The sequence below is a fragment of the Ascidiella aspersa genome, chromosome 1, assembly GCF_963924565.1.
Source record: "Ascidiella aspersa chromosome 1, kaAscAspe10.2, whole genome shotgun sequence".
Lineage (NCBI taxonomy): Eukaryota > Metazoa > Chordata > Ascidiacea > Phlebobranchia > Ascidiidae > Ascidiella > Ascidiella aspersa.
In genome coordinates, this window is record NC_139447.1 from 38798332 (window position 1) to 38819513 (window position 21182).

At 37.5% G+C, this 21182-nt stretch overlaps 2 protein-coding genes across 2 annotated transcripts in view; both read left to right on the forward strand.

Annotated features, from left to right (window-relative positions):
* Nucleotides 1-15151, forward strand: part of LOC146170417 (NACHT, LRR and PYD domains-containing protein 13-like) — a 36175-nt gene extending 21024 nt beyond the window's left edge. Inside the window, exons 12-16 of the mRNA XM_083388696.1 lie at nt 12009-12368; nt 13085-13255; nt 14138-14317; nt 14376-14549; nt 15018-15151. Of these exons, the coding sequence (XP_083244822.1) occupies nt 12009-12368; nt 13085-13255; nt 14138-14317; nt 14376-14549; nt 15018-15031 (899 nt within the window). The 3' untranslated portion in view covers nt 15032-15151. The remainder of the gene's footprint in view (nt 1-12008; nt 12369-13084; nt 13256-14137; nt 14318-14375; nt 14550-15017) is intronic.
* Nucleotides 15152-20225: 5074 nt separating this feature from the next.
* Nucleotides 20226-21182, forward strand: part of LOC146170418 (uncharacterized) — a 131051-nt gene continuing 130094 nt past the window's right edge. The window contains exon 1 of the mRNA XM_083388697.1: nt 20226-20357. Within this exon, the coding sequence (XP_083244823.1) occupies nt 20322-20357 (36 nt within the window). The 5' untranslated portion in view covers nt 20226-20321. The remainder of the gene's footprint in view (nt 20358-21182) is intronic.

A 21182-nucleotide genomic window follows, 5' to 3' on the forward strand; every position in this document is an offset into this window, starting at 1 on the left:
TTTATTTATTTTGTTTATTCGAGCAAATTAATGGCGTTATTGGGTATCGAATCAGATCGCGATACTTTTTGTCTTAAATATATTGGTATCAGATAAAAATGTCAAGTACCGGACATCCTTTGAAACATGTGCTTTGGGTTGTAAAACTTATCCATGCTTTTTTGGAATTAAAAAAAAAGAATTAAAAAATAAATTTCAACATTTTTTATTGCTATTGCTTTGTTGCACAAATCGGATAAAAATGTTTTTTTATTTTCTACAGAAGTTCAAATACCGATTTAAGTATCACACTCAAAACCTCTAAGATAGACGGTGAATTGGACTCGGACTACACCGTTACGCCGCAATTATTTGATATCAAAGATGCGTACGACACACCGATAGTGGATGAAATATTTGATGTCAAGAAAGTCTGTGACCTAGAAATAACTCCATATTTCAACACTTTAATAAAGTATTCTGTTTTCAACCTTAAAAAACCGCTGGAAAGATATGTTTCAATTAACATAGGTAGGTTACAATATGGGTTTAACATCTAAGTGTTTGGTACAATCAGGTATATTCTGGCAACAGTGTTGTATCGACTTAAGTCAGTGATTCGACTGACATACACTTAAGTTACTGTTTTCAAATGATTTAACTTGCGAAGCGACTTGACTTGCCTTCTAAAGACATTACATTCATTATAGCAGTTCTTTCCACCCATTTCTAATGCTCAAGGGTAACGGGATTGGTCCACAGGGTTCGACACCCTGTTTTAAGTGATATTATCGTTTTTGTTCGTTTAATCATATTTGACTCACCGTCCGAAGCGGCGGCAATGTGTTTAATGAAATTAGGCCACGTGTCTTAAGCCAATGCGAAACCAAAATCAGACGCAAAACACCGTTTTAAGTTTTTCTTTTAAGTCTTCTTCCTTTTTTCTAGCTAAAAACGTCCAGTTTTAAGACGCAGCTGATATTCCTCGCTGTTCGCTGTTTGCGCTAATATCCGATGTTGGTGTAACAACGGCAGATTTTAACTAAAGCATCTTCTTAAAAGGTGGTATAATGGTAACTTTTGTGCGAATTTCAAAGTCGTCATTTTCGAGTTATAATAGTTAACGCAAAATTATTCTCTATAAGCAAATTCTAAGACCACGTGTTTAGTTTTCAATTGACGCAACTTATTTTCTCTCAACCGCTGCTTGTATTTTAACTAATTTGGAACACTGCTCGGCGCAGATGTTGTGCTAATCGTGTCATAATAAAAACCAGGAAGAATATCTTCGTTCACTATTGCAGGTGGCGAGAGACGTGCTTGTAATTTAGCGTAATCCCAATAGTGGAACTATGGATATACCAAAATCATTCGCACATATTTCACGGTGTTGGTTTAGTTTTTCGCCTGAAGTTAACGATTACAAAATAGACAGTTTCGCGGCTGGCGCCTGGCGGGAGTGTCAACGACGCACGTGTTCGCTTTGTGTCTAAAGGTTCGCTTTTGCTGCCCTCTAAATTGTCTGTTTCTGATTTTTTTCCTATTTATTACTCATTAAAATCGCTATTTTATTACGTCATACTTATACTCGTCACTATTTATGAAGTTTATTATTCAAGGTCAGACGAAAAATGGGGAATTTCCTTAGTTGAAAAGATAATTTACCGCATAATACCACTTGTTTTTTTGCAATGTATTAACCGCAGAGGTATAATTTCGATTTTAATGTAAATCATTACATGTGTCAGTCCACTAGTTGCTAGTTATAAAATAGGGCATTTGATAGACTTGTAAAACTTTAATATTAAACAGATCCACAAAAAGATTCTCCGGGCAAAATACAGAATATATTTCAACCAATCAACTCAACTCCAAGTCAAGGTATTGTATCATATTTGCGGTTTTCCTGTTTTAATGTTTATAATGAGAGCAAATATAGATGTATCTGTGATGTAGTAATGTGGCATATACGTTATTCACGTTTTTGGTGAAACCAGCTCAAGCAATTTGTTTTAAATGCAGGTGAAACAAGTACACCATCAGTAAATGCGAATGCTCAGAGTAAGTCAATAAAGCCAACATGTGATATTTTGCAATAAGGGATGTCCGATAATATCGGATCGGAGCCGATACCTGATGCCAAGTGGTAGTATCTCTACTCGTCCGATAATATCGGATCAGAGCCGATACCTGATGCCAAATGGTAGTATCTCTACTCGTCCGATAATATCGGATCGGAGCCGATACCTGATACCAAATGGTAGTATCTCTACTCGTCCGATAATATCGGATCGGAGCCGATACCTGATGCCAAATGGTAGTATCTCTACTCGTCCGATAATATCGGATCGGAGCCGATACCTGATGCCAAATGGTAGTATCTCTACTCGTCCGATAATATCGGATCGGAGCCGATACCTGATACCAAATGGTAGTATCTGTACTCGTCCGATAATATCGGATCGGAGCCGATACCTGATACCAAATGGTAGTATCTGTACTCGTCCGATAATATCGGATCGGAGCCGATACCTGATGCCAAATGGTAGTATCTCTACTCGTCCGATAATATCGGATCGGAGCCGATACCTGATACCAAATGGTAGTATCTGTACTCGTCCGATAATATCGGATCGGAGCCGATACCTGATGCCAAATGGTAGTATCTCTACTCGTCCGATAATATCGGATCAGAGCCGATACCTGATGCCAAATGGTAGTATCTCTACTCGTCCGATAATATCGGATCAGAGCCGATACCTGATGCCAAATGGTAGTATCTCTACTCGTCCGATAATATCGGATCGGAGCCGATACCTGATGCCAAATGGTAGTATCTCTACTCGTCCGATAATATCGGATCGGAGCCGATACCTGATACCAAGTGGTAGTATCTGTACTCGTCCGATAATATCGGATCGGAGCCGATACCTGATACCAAGTGGTAGTATCTCTACTCGTCCGATAATATCGGATCGGAGCCGATACCTGATGCCAAATGGTAGTATCTCTACTCGTCCGATAATATCGGATCGGAGCCGATACCTGATGCCAAATGGTAGTATCTCTACTCGTCCGATAATATCGGATCGGAGCCGATACCTGATGCCAAATGGTAGTATCTGTACTCGTCCGATAATATCGGATCGGAGCCGATACCTGATGCCAAATGGTAGTATCTCTACTCGTCCGATAATATCGGATCGGAGCCGATACCTGATGCCAAGTGGTAGTATCTCTACTCGTCCGATAATATCGGATCGGAGCCGATACCTGATGCCAAATGGTAGTATCTCTACTCGTCCGATAATATCGGATCGGAGCCGATACCTGATGCCAAGTGGTAGTATCTCTACTCGTCCGATAATATCGGATCGGAGCCGATACCTGATGCCAAGTGGTAGTATCTCTACTCGTCCGATAATATCGGATCGGAGCCGATACCTGATGCCAAATGGTAGTATCTCTACTCGTCCGATAATATCGGATCGGAGCCGATACCTGATGCCAAGTGGTAGTATCTCTACTCGTCCGATAATATCGGATCGGAGCCGATACCCGATACCAAATGGTAGTATCGGTACTCGTCCGATAATATCGGATCGGAGCCGATACCCGATGCCAAGTGGTAGTATCTCTACTCGTCCGATAATATCGGATCGGAGCCGATACCTGATACCAAATGGTAGTATCTGTACTCGTCCGATAATATCGGATCGGAGCCGATACCTGATGCCAAATGGTAGTATCTCTACTCGTCCGATAATATCGGATCGGAGCCGATACCTGATGCCAAATGGTAGTATCTCTACTCGTCCGATAATATCGGATCGGAGCCGATACCTGATACCAAATGGTAGTATCTGTACTCGTCCGATAATATCGGATCGGAGCCGATACCTGATGCCAAATGGTAGTATCTCTACTCGTCCGATAATATCGGATCGGAGCCGATACCTGATGCCAAATGGTAGTATCTCTACTCGTCCGATAATATCGGATCAGAGCCGATACCTGATGCCAAATGGTAGTATCTCTACTCGTCCGATAATATCGGATCAGAGCCGATACCTGATGCCAAATGGTAGTATCTCTACTCGTCCGATAATATCGGATCGGAGCCGATACCTGATACCAAATGGTAGTATCTGTACTCGTCCGATAATATCGGATCGGAGCCGATACCTGATACCAAGTGGTAGTATCTCTACTCGTCCGATAATATCGGATCGGAGCCGATACCTGATGCCAAATGGTAGTATCTCTACTCGTCCGATAATATCGGATCGGAGCCGATACCTGATGCCAAGTGGTAGTATCTCTACTCGTCCGATAATATCGGATCGGAGCCGATACCTGATGCCAAATGGTAGTATCTCTACTCGTCCGATAATATCGGATCGGAGCCGATACCTGATGCCAAGTGGTAGTATCTCTACTCGTCCGATAATATCGGATCGGAGCCGATACCTGATGCCAAGTGGTAGTATCTCTACTCGTCCGATAATATCGGATCGGAGCCGATACCTGATGCCAAGTGGTAGTATCTCTACTCGTCCGATAATATCGGATCGGAGCCGATACCTGATGCCAAATGGTAGTATCTCTACTCGTCCGATAATATCGGATCGGAGCCGATACCTGATGCCAAATGGTAGTATCTCTACTCGTCCGATAATATCGGATCGGAGCCGATACCTGATACCAAATGGTAGTATCTGTACTCGTCCGATAATATCGGATCGGAGCCGATACCTGATGCCAAATGGTAGTATCTCTACTCGTCCGATAATATCGGATCGGAGCCGATACCTGATGCCAAATGGTAGTATCTCTACTCGTCCGATAATATCGGATCAGAGCCGATACCTGATGCCAAATGGTAGTATCTCTACTCGTCCGATAATATCGGATCAGAGCCGATACCTGATGCCAAATGGTAGTATCTCTACTCGTCCGATAATATCGGATCGGAGCCGATACCTGATACCAAATGGTAGTATCTGTACTCGTCCGATAATATCGGATCGGAGCCGATACCTGATACCAAGTGGTAGTATCTCTACTCGTCCGATAATATCGGATCGGAGCCGATACCTGATGCCAAATGGTAGTATCTCTACTCGTCCGATAATATCGGATCGGAGCCGATACCTGATGCCAAGTGGTAGTATCTCTACTCGTCCGATAATATCGGATCGGAGCCGATACCTGATGCCAAATGGTAGTATCTCTACTCGTCCGATAATATCGGATCGGAGCCGATACCTGATGCCAAGTGGTAGTATCTCTACTCGTCCGATAATATCGGATCGGAGCCGATACCTGATGCCAAGTGGTAGTATCTCTACTCGTCCGATAATATCGGATCGGAGCCGATACCTGATGCCAAGTGGTAGTATCTCTACTCGTCCGATAATATCGGATCGGAGCCGATACCTGATGCCAAATGGTAGTATCTCTACTCGTCCGATAATATCGGATCGGAGCCGATACCTGATGCCAAGTGGTAGTATCTCTACTCGTCCGATAATATCGGATCGGAGCCGATACCCGATACCAAATGGTAGTATCGGTACTCGTCCGATAATATCGGATCGGAGCCGATACCCGATGCCAAGTGGTAGTATCTCTACTCGTCCGATAATATCGAATCGGAGCCGATACCCGATGCCAAGTGGTAGTATCTCTACTCGTCCGATAATATCGGATCGGAGCCGATACCTGATGCCAAATGGTAGTATCTCTACTCGTCCGATAATATCGGATCAGAGCCGATACCTGATGCCAAATGGTAGTATCTGTACTCGTCCGATAATATCGGATCGGAGCCGATACCTGATGCCAAATGGTAGTATCTCTACTCGTCCGATAATATCGGATCGGAGCCGATACCCGATGCCAAGTGGTAGTATCTCTACTCGTCCGATAATATCGGATCGGAGCCGATACCTGATGCCAAATGGTAGTATCGGTACTCGTCCGATAATATCGGATCGGAGCCGATACCTGATGCCAAATGGTAGTATCGGTACTCGTCCGATAATATCGGATCGGAGCCGATACCCGATGCCAAGTGGTAGTATCTCTACTCGTCCGATAATATCGGATCGGAGCCGATACCTGATGCCAAGTGGTAGTATCTGTACTCGTCCGATAATATCGGATCAGAGCCGATACCTGATGCCAAATGGTAGTATCGGTACTCGTCCGATAATATCGGATCGGAGCCGATACCCGATGCCAAGTGGTAGTATCTCTACTCGTCCGATAATATCGGATCAGAGCCGATACCCGATGCCAAATGGTAGTATCGGTACTCGTCCGATAATATCGGATCGGAGCCGATACCCGATGCCAAGTGGTAGTATCTCTACTCGTCCGATAATATCGTATCGGAGCCGATACCTGATGCCAAATGGTAGTATCGGTACTCGTCCGATAATATCGGATCGGAGCCGATACCCGATGCCAAGTGGTAGTATCTCTACTCGTCCGATAATATCGGATCGGAGCCGATACCTGATGCCAAGTGTTTTTTTGTCTGAAATATAGTTTATCGCATTGAAAAATAATCGTATAACCCTGGTTGCAATAAGTCTTTAACTCACTTTATAGCTTTATGTATAACATTTTATTTAGCTTTCTTTCCTAATGTAATTCAAATATAAGTTGTCAATAGCTAAGTGTTTTCTAAACTTTTCACACTTATACGTACAAGAAAACAGTTATACTTGTATTAGCTTTGTTTTTTGTTGATTTTAGTTGTAAAATTTTTAGTATATTTAGAACTTCATAATAATGCAAACAATGAAATGTAAATGACTGATGTTTGGATCGCAATGTTGTCTCAAATTAGTTGAACGGACTCTCTAATTCATTTCACTAACTATGATTATTTTTACTTACTTAAATTAAATAATTTCGCCCTGAAATTTCGTTGTTAGAACATCGCTAATAATTGTGGATTTAAATAGTTTCAAACTACACGTATTTTTAATCTTGCATACAAAAACGTAAAACCAACATAATGTTATTTTCTTTCCAGTTACCACGATTAAAGATGCAAACGTTGCTGGGAGTACTGTTGGTGAACAATCCGTAAGTGCTGGTAGCTCTGACTGCTGATGGCTGGGGGATTTTGACTAAAGCATTGAAAAACTTGACGATACGTGTCATGGAGTGATCGCGCGGTTCTACTGCGAGATGTCACGTTTCCTAATTATTTATTCTGTTGCTCGTTATTTGCATTGCAAAGTAAATTATATGCTCGTACCCTTTTTGTATTACGCCTTTTCTAATAAAACTTTTGCTTACTTTGGCCTCTTGTTCGCAAACGAAAGTTAGAAGCACAACAATATTTCCAGCAGTTAAACATAAAATGAATAGAGGTAAGAAGCATATTTTGAACTTTTTAAATCAATCTTAAGATGATGGCTGGAGGTTGTAGATTTAGATGTAGAATGAATATCAAATTCCATACAGAAGTAGTTGGCATTTTGTGAACGTTTCGAATAAATTTAAAGATAATGTCTTGATGTTGTAGTTAAAACAGCTACCTGGACAAAAAGCCTATATGCGCTTCACGAGGTTATTTACCCGGCTAACAAAGTAATTTACATCGATCACGATCCGATACTAGCAACGTCAAATATTTTGGTATCGGCTCCGATCCGATATTACCGAACAACCCTAGTACTGCAGGGCAATCCGGAGGTCTAATGACATGGAGCCGTAATCTTTAATAATTAGATTTGTCGGATAATATGGGATTCGAGTCAAAGCTTGTTGCGTTTAGGAAAACGTTATATAGGCCCAAGTCTTTAGGTTTTATTCCGACTGGTTTAGGACTTCGCTTTAGGCGTTAGTACGACTTGGTCTTATTTTAAACTGTGTTTTATTCTGACGTTGATGTTGTTCTTATTTCGGTCTGGAGTCCCACCCAACATATAGCAATAAATTTCTTGTTATGCAAAAATTAAGATAAATAACCAGACTTTTTAATAAATGCTTAATGAAAACACTTAAACACGAGTAATTTAAAAACAGTTGGCAAGGCATACTTAAATCGAGTCATTTTGTTTTCACAAGTGACAAAAATCACGGAGCGAAACGAGCGCTTCCATGATAAATCATGCGTGACGCATTCGGAATCCTGTGTTTAAGTGATGTTACGATGTTACGTGATGAACACGTAACATCCTGTAAATGCTCTTTAGTAAAAAATGCACCGAGAGCAGACCTGGGCAACATACACCAAGCAGTTTAATCCGGTCCGCGACTTATTTTCCTTGCTATACATACCGGTAGGCTAAGCGAAAACAAGGGCAAGTTTCTACATGTTTGGTTGTATTGTAAACACTCTTTTTGGGGACGCATCTTGTCAACTCAAGATCCCACCAAATTAGATTGTTAGTCTTTTTTAATTCGTACTAAAACGGAAATTTTTTTCGCGCTTTGCGCGAATCTCTTTTGTACTAGCTCATCGAAAGTATTTTGTCTTTAAAATAAGAGCGAAATACCAAGGTTTTCTAACCTCTGAAAAAATATTTTGTTAACCTAATTTAGTTAATGCGATACGATTTATATCGTCTTTGCAATATGGACGTTCTACCGCAAGTATCACATCGGTAACTTTAAGCTTTAAAAAGCAAAAAAAAATTGTAAGTTTTGTTGTATGAAATTTTTCGTATTTTAATCTTAACTTTTGGGCCAAAGCGCCCCAAAGCTTGATAAACGCCAATATATCAACCAATGTATTATTTTGTTTGTTCTTAATGCTTCACGTCTAAATCTAAATTAAACTTTGCATTTTAAAACAAACCTAGTCCAATTTTATCGCGTTTCGCGCAACGTCTTCTGGCCTTCTCTAACTTCGAAATTGCACATTTTCGCATAACTCGTAATATAACTAATTCGTTAGCTTTCTGACGTCTTATTGCGCGCGAAAGAGTTTCTGACGTCATATTGCGTGTATTTCAGATCCATTTTTGAACCGGCCCGCCACAACATTTTAAATTTCTTCTGCGGCCCCCGGCTAAAAACAATTGTCCACCCCTGGCCTAATCGAATCAAAGCACAAATAGGAGATCAGAGATCTTGTCCAGGATATAGGAATAAGCGATAACAAACAAACAAACATATGATCATATATACCAGTGTTTCTTAACCTTTTTTACTTGGGAGCGCACCTAGAGACGTATAAAAACATGGCGGCGCACCTTGCGAGCGAAGCGAGCGCGAAATTTTTTAGGTGTACCGGTATTTCTCTGAAATGGCCTGCAATTTTTTTATTATATAGGTTTTATAGTTACATATCTTAAAAGAGACTCCAGTCTTTAGGATTAAAAACGATATTTTGTCCATTTAATCTTATTCCGATTAATTTTGGACTTTTTTCGACATGTTTAGGTCTTATCTAGACTATTTTAAAATTATTCTGTCGTGGTCTTTGATGCAAATTTGGCGTTATTATGTCGCTGGTCTTTAGGCCTACTATGATAGCCTGTTATAGATTAATTATCTGATTTGGATATTGTTGCTTTGTGTTAGGTCTTATTGCGTTTTCTACTTGAAAGGCTTGTGGAATCAATGAGCTAAGCCTAATAGGAAAGAAAAAATATATGTTTTACACAATAGGACCTACGTTATTTTTTCATTTTGCTCGCGGCGCACCTGGCAGCCTTCCACGGCGCACCGGTTGAGAAACGCTGATATATACCAACATCTTATTACCAAAACAGGATACCAAGAACGCGTAGTTTGTTATATACGAATTTGTTATATTATATTAGTTTAAATTGTACCTGGGGCATTTCGTTTGCAACTTGCAAGGCTCGAGTCCATCTTTGGCCGGGATCGCATTTATCGCATTTTCTCGCAAGTTTTAATTGTTAAGAATTGTTTGCACTGTAAAATATATGACACTTCAACGCACTAGCCTTCATTTATGAAAAGAACAATCGTGATATTTTTATATTTATTTAACAGGCGCTTTAAAAAGTTTAAAGTGATAAACTTTAAATGTAACTTTGCGTCAGATATTAAACCTGCGCAACTGTGTTAAAAGAGCATGCAGCGGTCAGTAAAAGGTTTATTTCCGTTCTGTTTGTGACTGCGATCCTTTAAAGATATACAATAAAATGTATTGCGACCTTTCTTGGATAAATAATCATGTCCTTTGGAAGGCTGTCGTGAAAAGGTCATTATGGGTCAGGTGGGACAACAGCTTAACTTACTGTGCGGACGTAAATTGACGTAATAAACTAATGTAAGATTGTTTACAGTTGGGCTTTTATTATCGAAGTTGGTTTAGATGCTTAATGTAGCATAATATTTTTTAGAACTTTAATTTCACAAAAAGTCAGTAAGGAAACATACAAATCAGTTTTTTAAGCTTATCTTCGATTTTAGGAAAATCTTTATTGACTAACTGACCAGCAAAGTTAGTCTACTTAATGCTTATTACGTAATCTAATTTATTAAAAATTAAAAAGTTAAGATTTTTTCATTTGTTTGAAGTGATTACGGTGTGTTTGGTTCTTGGATACAACATCAGACCAGTGAAGAGTAAGTTTTTACTGCTATTATAAAACATTGCATTTTAATTACATCGTGTAGTACCTGCTTATAAACGTCATTAACAGGTTTAATTAAAATGTACACGTTTATAAAGCTGCCTTAAATTTGCATTACAATAAAAGGACAAAACATATTTAAAAAACAGACAAAACTTATTATGAAATAAAAACCCCAATAAAAATAAATGCGGTTGCTTGATTTCTTTATGGTTCCATCATTCTTTATTTGGGGGAATTTAAACAAGGGAAATTACTCTTAGGGGAATCCCAAAATTCGAATTTTAACTTGTTTTGTTTTTATTAAACAACTTATTAAATACAACTACAGTTTGTAGGAATCAAACTATTTTAAAGAAAGGAACTCGAAATAACAGATACAAACCGAACGCTTAATGTCTACGTTTGCTACTTGCTAGGTAGAACTAAACTATTATTAGGCTTTAGCATCACATTTTAATTTTTAAGTTACATTTATTGTAAAGAGAAATGCGTTAAAAATTATTAAATCCTACCACAGCGTTTAATTAATTTTTAAATCACAATAGTAAAGTTCGGGTGCGGGTTATCGTTTGTGTCAAGTATTATTATATTTATTATTAATGCTTGATAATAAATCTTTCCAAAACTTTTACTTGACATCTTTTCAAGCTGAAAAAACACTTGTATAGAATAATTTTAGGAAACAATTTACAACAAAAATTTTTATGCTCCAGCTTTGCAACGATTTTTGTGTCAATTTGCAATTACAAATGTTATGCTAGTTAGGTGACCTATTAGTGCAAAACAAGAGATATGCGGGTTTTTTAATTATTTAATATAAAACAGGGAAAACAAGTAAATGAATTCAATATCTGTTAAACTTCTAGCGCATTTTAATGTCAAAAATAATTGCGGATTTTGTTTCCCAAACTCCTGCTGGCTACGTCTGTAATTGTAAATCACATATTGGTTTTAAAAATAGTGCATATTACTTTTCAAATTCTTGTTTAGAGTTCGGCATCATTAGTTATTTTTGCATGGAAGTTTAAATACCAGTTCAGTAATTTGGCTTAAATTTTAAAATTGTATGGAAAAAAAGTCATTTTATCCTGTAATGGCTAGCCAAAAAAGCAGTTGTATGGAGTAATTTTAGGAAACAATTTGCAACAAAAAATGTAATGCTACAGTTTTGCAACAATTTTTTACTAAGTTGCAATTACAAAATTATAGTGCAAATTCAAGAGTGGGTTTTTTAACATTTGGTTTGTTTTACAATATGACAAATTGTGGATATTACTTTTTATATTCTTGTCTGGAGTGTGGCTTTATTTTTAATATGGGTGTTTCAATATAGCATATTGGCTTAAATTTGGTAGCCATATTAAAAGATTACATGTGAAGCTTTGTTTCTCTGTTCTGGTTATAAAGTAACAAAAGCCTGAAAAGTCATCGATTATTTTGTTTTTAAAGGTGCTTGCATTACAACAACAAACCTTGTGAGACAAACAAGTGGAAATGGCCACACTTGGGCTACCAACTATGTGGGGCCTCTTTATAGTGGCTCCTTTCAAGATACAGCCACCAATAAAGTTGTGGGTTGGGTTATTCACTTCAATTCCGGTTATTCAATCATCGCAATTCGTGCCGATGAATGTGGGACGCCCTCAAGTGACGACCAGTCAAAGTTCAGTGCGAGTTGTTCGATAAGTGGAAATTGGGTTTCACTTTCCATCAGTGCAACTTCTCCACTGACAACTGAAATCGTTAAACTTGAAGTTATTGCGTCTGGAACATCGTGCGTCGATCTAACAACATTTATTTCTGTGCAAGGTGAAAGTTTTGCTTTAATCTTGCATGTTTCTGCAACTTTACTTATGAACTAATTATAATATTGTTTGTAAATAAATTAAATTATATAGTTCAACTGATTTAAAAAAAAATTGTTTATTAAATAAGATTGTGAGCAAAATAAATTTGACCTTAGATTAAAACGACACAAAATGAGTAATTTAATTGATATGAGTCATTGTGACACAATAATGCTAACGCTGCGCACAGGAAAATAAATTTGAATGTGATACTTTATTTCTTTGCATTGCCACGATAAAATTACCTACATATCGATTATTTTCAAGTACACTTTTTAGAATTTAAATTTTATATTGTTTTTATAATAAAATAATTTAAATTGTTATCAAACTCGAAACTGTTTTTTCTTCTTTTTTTTCTTTTTTTTTTGATTTATTCTGAAAATTTTGAGGCGATTTTCAAAAAAATAAGTACATCACTGCCCAATTTCTTGTTTGTTAAGATTAATATTATCAATGTTGTTTTCAACCTTATTAGTTTCAAATTTTTCGCAGAACTTGAAAACAATAAAAACTAGGTTATTTATTTAGTTAGATTTCCTATTTACCCAGAAAACAATAGTTGTACATGTATGCATTGTATCCTACCGACACACAAACCACTTTAATTCCACAAGGTTCACATTGTAAATCAAAACTTTTAGTTCACAATGTATCAATTATTTTGTGTGTTGTGAGGATGTGGAAATCCGAGCCAAGCTGGTGTGTCAGCAGCCCCAGCAAACAGTGGGTTTGGAGCGAGCCACACATTCACCTGCACCACTGGCTACACAGGGACAGCTACCGGGCTCTCAACCTGCCAAGCTGATGGTATTTGGAGCTTGGAGGGAATACCGACCTGTACAACAGGTATGTCTGGTATGACAAACAATGTTAAACATGCCACAGCTTTTTGCTCTAATCTTGGATAAATATAAAAAACACTACTTACGTGATTTTTAACCTTTTTGTCTTAAAGGGAACCCTTTTGTTTGTCTTAAAGCGGTCCATGACCCCTTAAAACTTTTGTGTGCTATGTTTCCTAATGGAACCTAACGCTTTAACACTAAAATAAAATTTACCTTGGCAGAAAAACAAAAAGATAATTAAGCAAATGTTAGAAGCTATTGATATTACGCAATAATACCACTGTGGCGAATCGGGGTGTTTATTTAGAGGTAGGAAGGCTGCTGACTCTGAAGACGAGGGGCGACGGCTGCCTAGTCTCTTACAAGTTCTTAATCCGACTCCAAAGGAGCAGGCCGCTAGAATACCTGTCCATAACTTCTTGTACTCTTTAGGCTAAGACACTTCACTCAGTAGATGTTGCCTGTCGAGTTTATTAACAAATCTCAGCAGTACATACGATAAACGGAGCGGTGATTCAAGCCGCTATTAGTAAGACGTATAAAATAGAATGCATGCGAAACGATCAAAGCGCACGATTCGGCTTTAGGTCACGCTTCAGTGGACAACGGTCACGTGTATAGTGACGTTGAATTAGCCAATATCAAGTAATATTGCATGATAAATTCTACAACCACAAACATTAAATATCATATTTGATGCAAGTTGTAAACTTTTACAAACCCCTAAATACCCCGGTTGAGAACCACTCTACTATTTACTTTATTTGCACGTGTCTCAATATCAATAGTGGTAAAAGTTTGTAGATGTCAATCCAGTCCTTAAATAATCTAATTGGTGGCTACTTGCTGTAAACACGACCTTTATTATTGTTTCCGCGAAAAGTTTGCGATACGACCACGATACCATCAAGTCCTTCTTACGTATCTCCATCCACATCTGACCTGATAATTGTGGGAAGCTCTAAAGATCTCACCTGTACTTCTGGTTACATTGGAAGTGCAAGTGCTGTTTGTAACGCTGATGGTGGTACAAGGAGCTGGATGGTCACTAACGGGTGTAAAGGTAGCTACAACATAATGTTAAGTCTGTTCAACGAGACATTTAACGCTACTTTGTACAGCCGTGTGTAGCCAGCCATGGGCTGATTACTGTGTGCATGGAACCAACACAAATGTTACAACAGTAACCGAGGGCTCAGACGTAAACGTAGGATGTTGTAACGGTCAAAGCGGATCAACTATAGCTGCTTGTGTAACTCCTGGAAACATTACATTGTCACTGGATTGTTCACAAGGTATATCTGGTTAAGTTGGTGCATTTTGGCATGTTGTATCAAGCTTTGTGTGTACAGCACACTATACAGTGGTAAATACTGCTGTGGAGTATATTCAATCGGACTTTACTAACAAAATCTGTGAATTCTTTCTACAGCTGTGTGCACATTACCCTTCTAAACATATTGTAAGTCTGACTCAATAACGCTAATTGCATTCTCATAGACGGCAAAAGCCTCCTATCTTATGGAGACAGTAGTGGTCTAAGGTTTGTTAAACTGTACATGACTGGAACCTCAATATCATGGCAACTTCATTTGGATGTTGTGTTTAATAAGCAATGTATGGACACTACTGGCTCTACGTAATTAAATAGTGTAGCAATAGTTTATTAACCACTAACAATATATTATATATGTGCAGTGTGTACACGTATTGTCCACATGCGTTTTCGTGCATTTTTTATTAAATGCGCATTTGCTTTTCAGATCTTCTATTTTAACAACAACGGCAATTAAACAAAACTCAAGCAAGCAGACAACAAATATTTTAGTTATTCACCATGTCCAACGATTTTACTAAATGCTAAATTGCAAGAAATCCCACGAAAAACTCTAAAATCAAGCTGAAAACTTTAATTTTTTTGTTTACGTGATATTTTTGTAACTTTAAAGACCGCCTAAACTGCAATGAAGTAAAAACAAAAGCGAAACGACCTTTGAAATAATGCTTGTTTGTACAAATGTCCGACACTATTGAGTTTTTATATTTTCGGTAATTTTCACAATTTAATCTACAGTGATTTATTTCTCTTGGTAAATGACCGTGTTTGTCTAATTTTAAATAGGGGTATGTTAAACTTCAATTGATCTTATCGCCTTTTACTCGCGCTTGTGCTTCTACTTGGTGCATTTGAATTGCTTTCAGTTTTACGGTTTTGCGAAAAGCTTGATATAGTTTTTAAAGACTTGTCTTTGTATAGTGGCACCTGATGCCTTAATCCTCTTAGTGCGGCTTTGCTTGTCTTATTTGATGTTTAACATTTGATGTTTAGCTGGATTCTGCTAAATAGTTTTATGCCATCTCATAATTAATGTTTATCAAATCGTATTAAAACGATTCCAGTTTTAGACCGTCCATAAATGTTATTTTTATCTACTACAGATACAATGTTATACTCTATGTAATTTATATTTTACAGTTAAATTGCTATTCTAGTTGGTTTGATGTCCCTTGAAAACGGTTCACCACTCAAAATGTTTAAAATCGATTTTATTTATATTGTACTGAGTAATGCATTTCGATAAATCTTTGGCTGATCTCAATATACACCGATATGGATTCCATGGCTCAGCTGCTTGCTCCAGACTGTTGGTCCCCTAATATGAAGCTTAATGTACAACTTGGACCTGGGCAACCTATGACTTGGACAGGGTCTCGACTTTCTATTTTGTGAAATGACTTGACTTAACTTTAATTATTTCACCAATGTCTTGTTTGCATTCGAAAAGTCTGTTTAAAAACGTTCTGGCATATTTCCTTTTCCGTATGCAAACTGCCTACCGAGTTCGTTAGTTGACCAGTTAATCCCTAACGCATTCGCTATTTTTGCAAAGATAGTTTATTCAAATTCTACTGCAAACTATTTCTACTGCAACTAGACAGAACAATATGAACGCAATACTTGCTAGACTTGTTTTACTGCGCTGTAAGATGTTTTATTGAAAGCGGAGTTATGCTGAATTTTTCGAATGTACAATAAATCTATAAGCCACCTTACAGTATGCTATTTGAAATACTGTGGCAGTTTGTTTTAGTGGAATCAGGTAACACGGTGGCCAATGTTCCCCTGTTGAAATATACACAGGTATAGTGGGAATGCGACAAGATTTTTGGAACAAGGATCGAAAACATCATTTTTCTATTGTAAATCTTTAAAACCGATTCCACAGGTTATCAAGTGTGTAACGTTTCTATTCAGGATCTACGACCTCGAGCAAAGCTGGCGACTAAAACCTGAATTATATATGTATATATAACTATATGCAATTACTTGACCCAATTCGGTTAACTTTCAATCAAAAAAACGCATGAGGACTTTGGAACTCAGCTTTAAAGGAGCAATTTTACAAATATTGTGGTGGTTTAACCTTTGACCCACTAACTAGTAGTTCCTCTTGCATTGTCTTTGTGGTTTGTGAATTGCAAGTTAAGAATTTTTGCAACTAATCCGTTCAATCTTGGCAAACTTGACTTTATACAAATATTCACTAACTTCATAGATTTGAGCAACTTCGTATCATTTACCAATAAGTGATGAACAATAAATCACAAATTCTTGCGCTTGTATTGTATTCACTTTCCAGGCAGCGCTAGACTAAAATTATCCTTACGGACTCGCCAAGCTGCCGTTGCCCGTTAGAGGCGACAGAGAGCTAAACTTTGGTAATTTGGTGAAATTGCTGCGCTGCAGCTTTTCAGACAGCGCCAAAACGGCTCGCCAAGTTGTCAGCCTCTCTTGAACCAAGCTGACGTTGTTCGCTAGAGGCGACAAAGATCTGAAATCGTTTTTCAATTGTTGCGCTGCGGCTTTTCAGACAGCGCTAAAACGGCTCGGCAAGTTGTCAGCCTCTCGTAAAGCAAGCTGACGTTGTTCGCTAGAGGCGACAAAGATCTGAAATCGTTTTTCAATTGTTGCGCTGCGGCTTTTCAGACAGCACTAAAACGGCTCAGCAAGTTGTCAGCCTCTCGTGAAGCAACCGACGTTGTTCGCTAGAGGCGACAAAGAGATGAATTAGTTTTCACAATTGTTGCGCTGCGGCTTTCTAGACAGCGCTAACGTTATGCTTCTTGGATCGCAAGTTGTCAGCCTTTCGCGAACAACACCTTTGCTCGCTAGAGGAGACAAAGTATATAAAGAGTTACTCGTTTGGTTAAAGTTTCCAATGATACAGATTAAGGTACAAGATTTTCACAAATAATTTAAAAGTCGAAATATTAGCAGCTTTCTAGTTTTGTTGAAACCAAATCGGGCTACAATCTACTTAATTTCCATTTTTACAACAAACTATGGAAAGTGTACAACTAACTCAGGGGCAGAGGCGGATCTAGAATTTTGGGTCATTAACATTTTCACCGCTGAAAAAAAAGCTGCAAAGGTACGACAGGGTTACCACAAAAATAACTTTATAAATTTATTTCCACGTTTAAAACAATTTATATCGAATCAACCTAAGAAGGTTACAGCAAAAAATGAAACAATACCTGGCTTCCATTACTAATTGCTATGAAATACTCATGCAATTTTAACAAAAAAGGGCAATTTTTCCCTAGTTATGCAGCAGTTAAAAAAATGGTTGTTTTTATCTTTCGTTCAAGCCTCATATCACTTTGTGTAAAGATTCTAATTTGAATCACGGGTCGTACGTTGCTCGACTCTGGCTTGCGTGACAAAGAGCGATGCTGCACAAAAAAAAAAAAATGATATAATTAGCTTTATGCAAACATGAATTGTGTCGCAACCGGGCAAAGTGCAGTCGATTGTTTGAATTCTAATCGTGATAAGAGCTTATTGTTGCGCAACAAAACAACAGGGCTCTCAAGAAGCAGAAATAATGCCCTCAATTGTTTGATTGTTATTGTACTGCGCTCCAAATAAACTGAAGTTTTAGGTTGAACGTTGGTTACCAAATGCGCATATTTGTGAATTACAAAAGAAAAACTTAATTAAAATTATTAAGAAAATAAACTACTAGAAAGTCATATTCTTCCAATTCTTCCAACAGAGTTAAACGATCAATAAACTCTGTTGGCGCAAAGTTTATCAGCCCTGGCTCGCAACGATTAATCGTGCAGGGATGGTGCAACCTAGCGACCAGCAGCACGTAGCTGGGTTAAGTAGACTCGAACGAGCTGACAAACATTTACCACTAAATCACACAAAGCAAACATAAGCCAACGCTTTAAGCCGCCAAAGCAGTGATTCCTGAACGTTTTGACTTGCGCACTTTTAAAAATAAAAATACTGCAGCACACTCTTTAACAAAACGACAATTTTGTTACTTGACTTACGATTGTAATACTCGGCAATGCAATTTGTAAATTTCTTAATATTATTGGATTTCTCACAGATTGTGTGCATCTTAGTCTCGCATGTTACATCAGTGCGTATTCGTAATACAAATTAGTATTTTTTTAAACAAAACGCTTCGAGGCAAACTTGAGAATCGTTTAAAGTACACAGTTTGAGAATCACTGAAGTCTTGTAAAAACTTCATGTTAGTTTAAAAAAACAAAAGTGATAATAAAAGCTGCTTATCTATGGAACGTAACATACACGAAACAGAAAGTGGTTTAGCAAAACATGGCGTTGTATATTCAACCAGCACTTTGTTTTAATTGGAATTTTTGACCTGGCTTACGCAACCGTTTTATTTTCAACAAATATATGTCGCGTTGTTTTAGCTTTAAAAACATTAAATGTTATTTAATTCAATGCTACAATAATTTATGTCGTAACCCAATCACTATTGCAACTCTAGTTAATTTTTAACCAGAAGGTTCCTGTCTCACCCGGCGCTACCGACCCGGTTTGTTTGTTTTTCCACAGAAACCTTCGTTTTTATTGCGCGCCAACTATTTCGTTTCAAAAGTAAACAAACCTTGGGCGAACGAACAACTTAATGTACTTTGCACAGAATTTTTAAACCACCTTGCTTTTATATTTTCTTTGTTGCTTAACGAACACATATTCATTTTATTGTAGTTCTTCATACAAAGTCTATAAGGAGTTTTTTCAATTTTAAGGTTTTTATTTTGAACAATGTTGTGATTTTCTTAAAAAGTAGGTTATCCATTGTTGACTTCTATGTTTGTTTCTGTGGGTTGCTTGATAAAAATTAGGCGCTGACCTATACATTTCTATCACAACGAACAATATTTGGTTTAGGGTGCGGTTTAGCAATTGGGTTTGGGAGGGATAGGCAATATGTGCTTTGCTTTAATAATTGTTTCAACGTATTGTTAGGATTGAGGACCAGAACCAAAAATTGTTTCAAACATTCAAACCGAGTTTGCACATAATAGATGAATGACAGACGAAACATATCCGATGAGCAGGGGCTGGTCTACAATCCTACAACAGCGTTTAAATTATTAAATAGAAGCATATTTTGGTTAGTGTGTGTTAGCTTTTGGGTTGGGGTTGGCTGGTCAAGTTTTATTATATTTATTCTTCCAGTTTTCAATTTTGACAACTGGTTTTGCAGTTGTATTTCGTTAATTTAAACAAATTGGAAGGTTTAAAACCAGCGCCAACTTTCTCTGCTGGAGTTTCTCCATTGTCTACATTGAATAAACATTGCTTCAGTGATTTTCTACAGCAGCCGCTGGCTCATTTAGTTGTCTTTTGAATAAGATGTAGACTAACTTTTAGTTTATATATAAATATTTTTTTTTAATCAAGTTTAAGATGCAATGATAGGAAATTTAGTTTTGAATATTTAGATTGTAAGCTTATGACCGATTTATTTTCAGTTCACCTTCAGCATAGCTATGTGATAACAGTTAATAATAGAATTTCTTAACATTTATGAAGTGGGGCATTGTTGGCTGCTTAACCTTAATTTTAATGATATTAATTATTTCGGTAATGTATTATGTCTATCTAATGTAGATAATTTGTAATTATTTTCAATAGATTATCCCAATTGATATGAAAATTATTGTTTTTTAAATTGCTACATTAAGTTTGTAAACATGTGAATATTTTACAAATTTGCTTAAACTGTGAAATGTCTGACGAACAAACAAGAAACATCAATTTTAAGGTATGTATGATTTCTGTAATTTCTAACTTGAATTGTTTTGCAAGAAATAAATGGTTTCTTATAGCCATCGGTCAAACCTTTATCAAGTTGTTTGTTGGTACTTACTCATTTCTTGTGGCAAAATGATAGTTTTTCTTCTGGGTTATAATATATGTTTAAAGTTCAAACAGGCTGGCAGAATCTTGTGACAAGCATTTTGGGCCTAAATTCGTTTTTGGATGTGCCCCTAAAGTTGAATGATGTATTCGCCTAAGGAATGTATCAACCTTGCCATGTTGAGGCGATAAACCAGGTTATTAACAAATAAATCAGATAAAAAATGTTTTTTGTGTCATTAACCAATAAATAAGGGTCATGCTAAAGTACAAACTGGGGCCTAGGGGTGCACAGTGTTCTTACTCTAACACTGTTACATAGATAAGCTGTTTTCAGGCAAACTTGTGTGGAAACATGAAGGTCATATTAAAAAGCGCAATAAAAAGATTCTTTGCATAAATTTTGAATTTATATTGCTTCAAATAACGACATTTGTAACACTTTTTATTCTAAATTGTTCATGCCATGAAATAAATAGTGGCTTTGAGCTGATTAAATTTACTTAAAGCAGAGATACAATCATAGCAAACGAAGGCCAAAGTTCGCGCAAAGCACAGAAATTTTTGTGTTTGCATAAGTACCACAGCCTAAAATAAAGTCGGTCTTAGATCAGTGGTTCTCAACCTTTTATGCCTGGTGGCCTTTGAGGGTAGTAAATGACGCATTTGACATCACCACCGAGCAGTTTAGACACTGCGCACAATTATGGCCGTCTCGTCTAACTTTTGT